Here is a 9,879-nt window from a genome sequence, read left to right on the forward strand (position 1 = left end):
TATGACAGTAACAACTATACCAGGGCTATAGATTGTATTTATTTAATCTTCGAAACATAAAACAGACACATACACACAACAGACAGGTGGGTTTTTTTAGTCGGTGATGGGAAATTCCTCCAGAGTCAGGGCTATGTCTCGTAGCTCTCGATCGTCCATCCAGTTTACTTTGTACGCCAATAGAAGTCCCTGCACATGGAAAAAAAAATCTTACAAATTTAAAATGAGTTCCCTGAAATTTAGTATTGCAGGGAGTTTTTTTTATTTTTTACCCTCAATATATTCTGTCCCATGATGACCATCTTTTTTAATTCTTCCAAGTTTGTGCGGCCTCTCTCCAAAACAGTTTTGTACTTTTCTGCATCTGGGTGCGGTTTCTTCACCTTCAAGTCTTCAATCTCTTTCATTTTCTCATGCAAGAGGCACTTCAGCTCTAAACACAATACAAACGTTTTATCAAACATATCAAACAACAAAAGGTTTATTGTAAACCACGTCTACGAACTAAGCCTGTTTTTCTGGAGTTGTGTGATTTCATCTTGAAGAGCCCTTGATTCCTTTAAGTACAAGAAGGAAAAATGAGAAAACTTTTATTAGTATTTCAGCATATCACAGCCCAGGGTCTAGGATAAATCATTATTCCCACTCACTTATGGTACCTAAAACAAACACTGAAAGTTGTTTACCTGCTGAGCTGTTTTTATCTGTGAGCAAAGCATCGTGCAGCGATCACTGATGGCTTTCAGCGCACTGAAAACGACATAACAAGTGTATCAAACTGACATCTTTCTTTTTTCATAAAATAATTCTACTTTAATTGTTTCTGTGAACTTACTCAGTCTCAGAGTTATTTTCTTTCATCTTTTCTTCAATGGCATGCCACATCTGCATTCTAAAACACGAGGTCAAGTCACTAACCTGTTCAGGCCAGTTTATTTGGTAGAGCTGTACTATCTTATGGAATCCAGTACAAATTACAACTTCAAAGTTAACTTTACTTTGGCAATGATTTTTTTTGGATCACAGCTCTAGATGAAAAATAATGCCATGTGATCATTGCTGTGTCTTCTTTTAATCATTAGGTGATTATTGTTGTTTCATTTGATCATATTTTTGTAATCTGTGCATCTTTTATTGTCATGTTATGAATGCAAAGTTAAGCCGTCTTGCACCATGTCATTTACCACAATAATAAAGATACTGTTAGACCTAATATCAGTTTGACAAGTAAATATTAGCCCATGGTTTACCTGTGCAAAGCCAGTGTGCTGTTAAAATGAAGGGCCTTGATTCTTTCCAGCTCGCTGACATTGCCTGCTCTGTAAAGACAAACATCTGTCATTCGGGAATCGGATGACTGGGTGACAAATCAAGCACTCACAAGCGTTCCTCTGCTTCAGCGCTAGAGCACGGGCTCAGGTTTGTTCCTGCAAGAGAAGAGCTGACATTCACTTTTGTCCTCAGGACAGAAATTTGTCAGAAAGGGCTGAAAATTTGACCTGTATTAAGTTGCACTTCCATCTCAAAGCACTGGTTAAAGAGCTGCTCTTTTATTCTGAAAGAGACAACAGTAAATACAATAATAAAATATGAAGTAGGATACTTGTGATCATGAAAGAAGCGCACTTGAGTATGTCTGGTGAGATGTCAGATTGGCCATTGGATCCATCGTTGAGGGGCACGTCCTCCTCCTGGTTTCCCGTATCATCAGATGGCTCCATGATGCCACAACTTGGCAGAAACAAATACAAATCCTTTTTCTCTTCTTTTTTACAGACATCACTTTCACCAATGTACTCGTGTAGCTATGCTTTTAAATATGCTACCTGTTTTCAAAATATTTTTTTTGCTGTTCTAAATTTGCATTACGACTTGACGACGACAGATGAGAAGCACTGCTTTAGCGATTAAATACATTTAAGCTTTAAATGAATGCTGGAAGTGCATAATTGAACGAAGAACAGAAAATTAAAGTTACCTTGGTAAATGGAGTCCGATCAAATCTTTAAACGAAATATTACAGTCAAGTGATAATGATACAACAGTCACTGATAACTAACAAATAGCTTTAGAACCCACAAAACAAGTGATAGGGTTTATTTTCGATCGCTAACCCATTAAAGTCGATTTTCACAAAACAAACTTTAGCATTCGTTGGTTCTATTGAATTGACCCGCCCGGAAGTTACGTTTCTTTTGTCGTCACCCTTTTCCGCCGTCTCCTCCCCTTTGCTGCCTTCACGGCCTCCCTAGGCAATCGGAAACTACAGCGCTCTAACCTTATACAAAGTTGCTACAGTACTGTATAATGAGTCAATAAAATAAATAAGTGCATACACCTCTGCATCACGTTGTATGCATATTAACATTAAACAGATCGAAAAAGAAATAAATACAAAATTACAGCAATAATAATAATAACAAAATATTTTTGTATGGATGAGTCTAAAGATTATTGCTCTTAAAATTGTTATATAGCAATAATTACAACGCCTCCACTATGTGGGGGAAAATAAGCAATTACAACTAAATGAAAAGCTAAATTATCTTGACGCATTTTTCATTTGTTCGGTTCTGCACGTTTCACACTGCCTTTGAAGGCATCATCATTTTCGGTCTGTGTGGTCTAGTGGTCAGCTGTGTAGGTAAACATGTCAACATTATTGCATCGGAGGCAACACTAATCTCACAGATTGCTTGCTGCGGGACTGATTGACTCTTTTTTAAAATTGCATCCTTCCTTTGCGTTGCAAAGATTTATGGTGAGCATGTTTGCATCCGTTTACGATGCGAAGGGTGAGGATCATTGCTTGAAATGCGGTCCGCGGTGGTTCGACGATGCGCACTTGCCGTGGTGTGATGCTTCTTCAATGCTATGCTATTGATGTAGCTCGGACACTGGCTGCCTGACATCCAAGTGGATGGAAATGACACCGCGCTATTCTCAAAGCGACGGACGAGCTCGTCAGCTGAGTAAATGGTTATAACTCCGCGTTGATGCCTTCATGCGCATAGCGGTGTGGTTTCATTACTTTGCAGGGATGTCATTCACAATGGAGGATAATTTTGAATCGGGCTGGGTTGCAGTTCGCCCAAATGCGTTCGAAGACAAGGAGAAGAACAAATTTGTCTTTATCGTAGCCTGGAACGAAGTGGAAGGCAAATTTGCCATAACGTGTCATAACCGGACTGCGCAAAGGAGAAGCTTTGGCGCCAGCAGCAGAGACCCTCCGTCTGAGGATGGAGACAAAACAAGATGGGCCGGAAGTCCCGTCGGGGACAAAGTGTCCAGGAGCCCTGGCTTAGGAGCCAGGGAGGCTGCGGTAAAGGGCCTTAAAAGCAAGCACCCAGTTTCCAAATTAAGCCCTGTCAGGATTAAAACTGTGGTCAACTATGTGTCATCTCACGTCGGTTCTGATACAGAGTCACAGAAAGAGGAGCAGTTGCCCCCTGTGGACTCTTTGGACCTGGAGGATGTTCTGAACCGGGAAGACTGCAGCTGGGCAGGCCTCTTTTCCTTCCAGGACCTCCGGGCGGTCCATCAGCAACTGTGTTCTGTCAATTCAGAACTGGAGGATTGCCTCCCCGTCTTTCCGGAAGAACCAAGCGGGATGTGGACGGTGCTGTTTGGACCGGCTGAGGTCTCCGAGACTGAGATGGATGGGCTGTGTTCCAAGTTGCAGCTCTACCTTGGCCATGCGCTTGATATATGCGGCTGGAAGATCCTCTCGCAGGTTCTATTCACAGAAAACGATGACCCGGACGAGTATTACGAGAGCCTGAGCGAGCTGAGGCAGTGTGGATACGAGGAGGCGCTTCTCCGTGAAAGTAAACACCTGCAAGAAGTGAGTTAGCTTCTTTTCACTCTTTTACAAGAATAATAACATACCACAACAGTTGCAAACACAAGGTTTGGTTCTAATTTAATATGACCTGCTCCCACTAGTAATTAGTCCATATTGTAATAAAGGAAAATAAAAGAAACAAATGGAGGGTCACTTTGAATTGCCGTACTAACAAAAATTTAACACATATGCTGGCTAACCAGCTCCTATCTGAGCTCACAATATTCATCTGTTTTCTGGCCAAATTATAGTACTAAAATGAGGCCACCAGAAGACACACACACACATCGATCCTCTGTGATGGTTGACGTATTTCAGAGCTGCATTTAGCCTGTTCAGTCTGGCAACAAAACGTGTGACTATTGATCTTATTCCCTAGAAGTAGATCACATTCAGCACCAAGTGCACTTTATTGTGCTGTCAGTATTTACAGTTCCACAAAGCATCCTTTCTTTTTAGCCAGTGGAGTGTGAGTGAAAACTGATATAGCTCAAATAAGTAGACCGACTCACATATGTTTCTCTTCTCTTGTTTGTGCAGCTTCTGGACAAACACAGAAGCATGGAAAGCATGGTTGACTTGTTGGCGCTTTATGAGGAGGAGGACCAGGCTTATGGATTTTTGCTGGAGGCCTCCACACAATTGTACCAGTATCTGCTGCAACCATTTCGAGACATGAGAGAGCTAGCCATGCTGCGCAGACAACAGATCAAGGTAACTAACCCGCCAGACAAGCGATTACACTTCACAAATGCTTTCGAAAGCATAATAGAGCCATCTCACGTCCAATCGATGCTTAACCACCACATGTGGTGAGCTGGCAACTTGAGTATGTTTTGAATGTGACGCACTAGGCAAAGCGATGAATGGATTGATTATAATGCCCTAACCTACTTTACCACTCCAACCGCTATTAAGATGAATACCTCGCTGACGAGGTCAATCAACTAAGCGCAGTTACTTTTATGAAAGGAAACGTGATTACATTGTGCAGGCGTACCTAGTGACGCTTTTAAAGAGTATTTGAATGGAAAAGTGGGCAGTGAGTGGCATTCAGTGGATCTCCAATTACCTGCCGACTCAGACACATGAATAAATCAAGGTTTGTGTGCTGCTATTGGATCACCCAACACGTTCATTTCATTTTCATTTATGAAGTCACTGTATGAAAAACCTTGAAAATGATCCGTGGTAAAATGCTCAGGTTCCACCAAGACTTGAACTTGGATGGCCTTATTCAGAGTCCAGAGTGCTGCGAGGAATGTCACATCATCTTTCAGCATTGACAGTTTTTACTCCATGCAATTAAATCCTATTAAATACATGTATTATCACTTTTGTAAAAAACTGTACCTCAAGTGTCAAAGTGGTTTATTGTTGAATGGAAAATGTACTAAGCTTAACCCTCTCTCACTAGATCTCTATGGAGAATGACTACCTGGGCCCGAGGCGTATTTACGCTCTCCAGAAGGAGGACTCTGATTGGCAGAGAAAAGCTCAAGAAGCTGTCCTTATTATCCAGGATTTTACAGTAAAATACTTTGAGACAACAGCGAGAGCACAGAAAGGTAATGAAAGATGATTGCTAAAGTCAGTGTCAAGTTGTTAAAGCAGTGGAACAACTCAGAATAACACGCACACGCAGTGAGGTTATCATTCAGAAAAAACACTGAAATAAATACAAGTAAAATGAAAAAAACATTTTCATTAATAAAGGTAAATAAAAGGATTTTAAGAAAATATTTGTGGAAAAACAAAAGCCAACGGAAACGAAATTTTACGTTCACAAAACGAACGATAAGTAAAGCAAAAATGACACAGACACACACGTAGAATGCAAGCCTTGCTCTTTGACTGACCCCTGCATGTTTTCGACCACCAATGTGTGTTTTTGAAGCAGTGCAGACAGCAGCTATGTTTTGACATGGAGAGGTGAGAACAACGTTAGCTAATTGATCACAAAGCAGATTGTTGACCTTACAATGCCACCCTTCCCCTCAGATTGATCAAGTTATTACTCTACCGAGAAGGTGTTATGTCAGCGTGTGTGTGTGTTCAAGATTGATGGATAGATAGTTGGATGATGGACGGATGGACGGATGGACGGATGGACGGATGGATGGATGGATGGATGGATGGAGTTATGTGCAGTTTTCAACCACCAACTGAAGTAACCCAAAATGACCACTAGATGTCTCACTCTGAGCATTATCTGACTAAATCCAGCCAACACAATGTTTATGTATTCAATCCCATTTTTTTTTCGTGTTTCTATGTTTGCAGGAGTATATGATCGTATGAAGGTGGACCAGCGCAAGTTTGGTAAGGCCTCATGGACAGTGGCGATGGAGCGCATGGAGAGAATGCGCTACTCCGTCGCCAAGGAAACCCTGCAGCTCCAAAGAGCCCGGGAGATAAGCCTGGAGCAGAGGAAGCACACCCTTCGAGAGGAGGTATGCAAGGGAACAAACGTGTCCATAATATTTAACAGTGCATGAGTAACAGGCCCTCCCATCAGATGCAGAGCCTGTGTAGTGGTGAGGACGCGATGACCCTACTGGACCACATGGAGTCACGGTACTATGAGCTCCAGCTGCAACTGTATGACATCCAGGCTGAGATCCTTCAGTGTGAGGAGCTACTTCTCACTGCTCAGCTTGACAGCATTCGAAGACAGATGACAGGTAGTATGTCTTCATTCCAAAATGCACACAGCTGCTTTGGTGCATCATCACTTTGTAACTTGGCCAATAAAGCGGATTCTGATTCTATAAAAAGAGAAATTGAAACATGAAACAAAAATACTTTCCTGTGAAATGGGGTATAAATCTCGACTCGTTTGCAGAGCACCAGAATGAGGTGGTGTACTATGACACGTTTGAAAGCGCTGATGATATAACAGAGGAGGACACTGCTGAGAAGGAAGAACTGCAGAGGCTTCAGGTCAGCGCGCGGCAACTGGAAGCACGAAGGGGCCGCATCACTGCCAAGCGCTCCTATCTGAAGAGCAAGAGGGTGTGTATGCCTGTGTCACACACATTCCAAGTGCATTGACATTTGCATTTTAGAATTCCTCTAGGCAGTCCCTAATAATGTCCTCTTGTCCTTCTGCAGGAGATCTGCGTATCGAACCACGTTAAGAAACAGCTGATGCGCCAAAGCACCCAGAATGAGTCCTTATCTCCGCAGATCTTACTGGTAGACCTTTCTTCACTTTTTAACCACCTAGCTAAACACATGACATGCGTAGCTTTATATCTCCACACTGAATTTTACAGCCAAAATACGAAGAAGAGGAAGATGAGAGAAAAAATAGCAGAGTCCGTCAAGAGAGACAGAAGACTCTTGATAGACTTCGCACCTTCAAGCAGGTATGCCGGGAGCTGGAATCCTGCCTATCTTTTGCCGGCTGATCTTCATATCTGTGTGTCCAGCGCTACCCGGGTCAGGTGATCCTCAAGTCGGCGCGTTTGCGTGCGGCCCACAGCAGAAGGAGAGAGCGCGGCAGGATTATGCAAACGGACGGCGAGGATGGAAGGGAGGAGCGTTCCGCCCTTGCCGACGCACAAGGGCCGTTGCGCCTCAGCATCAGCGTGCAGACGGACCCCAGCTCGGCGCTCACCACCCAGCCTGTCACAGGCCTGGCAGCCCACTCGCTTCCTCCTTTGCCCGTGCCCAGCCCCGCAGATTCCTTCTGCTCTCCTTGCTCCCTGTCGTCACTGCTGGCGTCTCCGGCCTCACCTCCGCCTCCACCCCCTCCTCTGCCCGTCCTGCCAATACGAGAACAGGTGTCCCCCTCTGAGAGCCTGAAGGCTGAGGCGCAGTCAGGGGAGCGCCCTTACTCCCCGCTTGGCCCTTTCCATCCTCGCTTCTTTGACAGCAGCCAGCTGCTGAGCGCCCGCAAAAAGCTGAGGAAGACTCCTGGCTTCGACGACCACAGCAGACGAGGTACTGCCACCGTATTTGCTGTTCAACCGTTTGCACTTGTCAGTTGCAGTATGCATATGTAAATAATACATTTCATTCTGTCTTTTCCTGTCCACGCAGGGAGCTGCCCCATGGACGAAGTCCTGGCCTCCCTGAAAAGAGGCAGTTTCCACCTGAAGAAGGTCGACCAGAGGGCCCTCCCCCCCGCTGGCCAGAATGACGACGACTCCAACAACATTTTAGCTCAGATTCGCAAAGGGGTCAAACTGAGGCAAGTCCCCCCTGAAGAAAGGAAAGGCCAGGAGCAGACCACCGCCTCCAAGGACCCTCTGACCAGGAGCATCTATGAGGCGCTTCGACGAATAAAGGAGGCCTCGCCGGAGTCGGACTCTGAGGATGATGGTCTGGGTGGGCCGGACTGGGAAAGCTAGGACTTGAGACTCAAGACACCACACAGTCACAAATTCTATTCCGCTGTATCTTACCGGGATCATGATTTGACTCTGTAAAATGGTGCAAGCATGTTCCCAATAGCACAACACAGAGTGAGGATGAGTCGTACGAAATCACCAAATATAGGTCACCCTGTTCATTTTATATTCTAATTTTCCCCACTGCTTTCAATTATTGTACTGTCACGTTGTAACAACGCCATATTTATTTACACTTATTCACTCACGGCTTGTAGCCGCAAATCTTTTACGAATCAGTACAAAAATGAAACGCAGATTCTGTCTCGACACGGTAACAAAAACGTTCATGGGCACGATTTGTAAATTGGGGTCATATGGATTATATGAATACAAATCCTTCTGAGATTTCAAATGAGATCACATGGCCAACCATTGCCACGGAACATTACAATTATCACCATCTTTAAAATGTTCTCGTACCTGCCATGGGCAGGCACTGCATGTGGATATCACTTTACGTATTGGAAACATAGCAGAGGCACACTTCTTGTCAGATGTGAAATTGCAGTCAATCCTTTAGTATGTCACACTAGATTCATCCCCCCCTCCCCCTCCCATCCTCTTCTGGCTTCATCACCCCCATGTTCCTCATCCAACGAGGATGACCGTCTGCTTAACCGCGGCATGCTACGTGATCGAGATATGGAGCGTCAATTCACGAGTTAATGCCACGCGGAAGGAGCGGAATGTCTTGTGTGAAGGCTTTGCAAAGAGCGTGAGGAGATTTCTGAGCGGGAGGTCCTCCATCCCTCGCTGGTGACTGGTGCTCACTCGCTGCTTTCCCCACACACACTTGAGTAGGCAGCCACGCTCAGTTGGAAGTCAGTTACTCACAAGCTACCCACACGCTAAGATGTCAGCCAATGAGTGCAGAAATATTCCTGACCCTGTTATGTAACTATTTGACTTAGAAGTGGCAGCTCTTGCATCATGTACTTGTGCAAAGATCTACTACATATTATGGACAAAAGTATTGGGACACCTTCTTGTTACACCCACAGCGTCACAAAATGGGGGATCCGTTTTCAGCTGGAGCAGCTGAAAAGTCTTTGGAGTAAATCTGAAACTGGAGCCATAAGCATCATCCAGCCATTCATTTTCTTTATCGCTTCGCCTCCTTAGAGCACATATAGACGAAGAAAAAAATACCACGCTGCCCGCCCTAAGATTTATCGATACTTAAGCAGCTGAGAGCAAGATGGCATGGACAGATCATGCGCCAATCACAATTGCAAGCCTAAAAAAATTATAATAATAATGACATTTTGTGTCTCTCTATTAAAGTTGTGTAGAGATTTCATTACCTCACCTTTATCCTTTTGCTTTCTCAGCATTTCCGGCCAAATGTAAACATTTGATGTCAACTCGAGTTGCCTGATTACACATCCCCCATCTGAGATGTTATATCTGTACAAAAACAGGAACATTTAAATGCTTTGACACATTGCCCCAAATCCTCTTTTTCTGCTGTAGTAAAAAAAATGATTTAGTCTGGTTTTGTTTTAACAACCTTGTCCTGCATTTAAATAAACCCTTGCCATGCAAATATATTCCGAATGCCTCTTTAACAGATTCTTCCGTTTGATTGATGTGTTTTGAAAAACATCTCATTCCATGTTAATCCACAGAGTTGCA

The 9,879-nt window shown here is 43.9% G+C and overlaps 2 protein-coding genes across 2 annotated transcripts; one reads left to right on the top strand and one right to left on the bottom strand.

The window, feature by feature from the left end:
* Positions 1-24: 24 nt before the first annotated feature.
* Positions 25-2,198, bottom strand: cenph (centromere protein H). The gene is made up of 10 exons (XM_037259973.1): positions 1,979-2,198; positions 1,627-1,731; positions 1,500-1,555; positions 1,382-1,427; positions 1,251-1,319; positions 836-892; positions 687-750; positions 506-557; positions 273-433; positions 25-189 (listed from the first exon to the last, which is right to left on the bottom strand). Exons 2-10 carry the CDS (start codon positions 1,719-1,721, stop codon positions 97-99), a joined length of 693 nt encoding a protein of 230 aa, XP_037115868.1. The 5' UTR covers positions 1,722-1,731; positions 1,979-2,198; the 3' UTR covers positions 25-96.
* A 393-nt stretch (positions 2,199-2,591) lies between these two features.
* On the top strand, positions 2,592-9,794 carry LOC119127782 (junction-mediating and -regulatory protein-like). Its single transcript, XM_037259925.1, has 10 exons — positions 2,592-3,844; positions 4,385-4,558; positions 5,262-5,412; positions 6,128-6,297; positions 6,363-6,528; positions 6,690-6,859; positions 6,959-7,042; positions 7,123-7,215; positions 7,279-7,792; positions 7,892-9,794. Exons 1-10 carry the CDS (start codon positions 3,005-3,007, stop codon positions 8,200-8,202), a joined length of 2,673 nt encoding a protein of 890 aa, XP_037115820.1. The 5' UTR covers positions 2,592-3,004; the 3' UTR covers positions 8,203-9,794.
* The last annotated feature ends 85 nt before the right edge of the window (positions 9,795-9,879 follow it).

The sequence above is a fragment of the Syngnathus acus genome, chromosome 9 (genome assembly GCF_901709675.1).
Source record: "Syngnathus acus chromosome 9, fSynAcu1.2, whole genome shotgun sequence".
Classification (NCBI taxonomy): Eukaryota; Metazoa; Chordata; class Actinopteri; order Syngnathiformes; family Syngnathidae; genus Syngnathus; species Syngnathus acus.

Excerpts from the sequence above, each read along its gene's own strand:
- cenph (XM_037259973.1), bottom strand. The coding sequence starts at position 1,721 with ATGGAGCCATCTGATGATACGGGAAACCAGGAGGAGGACGTGCCCCTC. Across the intron at positions 1,320-1,381 it reads GCTGAAGCAGAGGAACGCTT|AGCAGGCAATGTCAGCGAGC; the intron begins GTGAGTGCTTGA and ends TTGTCTTTACAG. Across the intron at positions 893-1,250 it reads AGCACACTGGCTTTGCACAG|AATGCAGATGTGGCATGCCA; the intron begins GTAAACCATGGG and ends CTCGTGTTTTAG.
- LOC119127782 (XM_037259925.1), top strand. The coding sequence starts at position 3,005 with ATGCGCATAGCGGTGTGGTTTCATTACTTTGCAGGGATGTCATTCACA. Across the intron at positions 5,413-6,127 it reads AACAGCGAGAGCACAGAAAG|GAGTATATGATCGTATGAAG; the intron begins GTAATGAAAGAT and ends CTATGTTTGCAG. Across the intron at positions 7,043-7,122 it reads TATCTCCGCAGATCTTACTG|CCAAAATACGAAGAAGAGGA; the intron begins GTAGACCTTTCT and ends TGAATTTTACAG.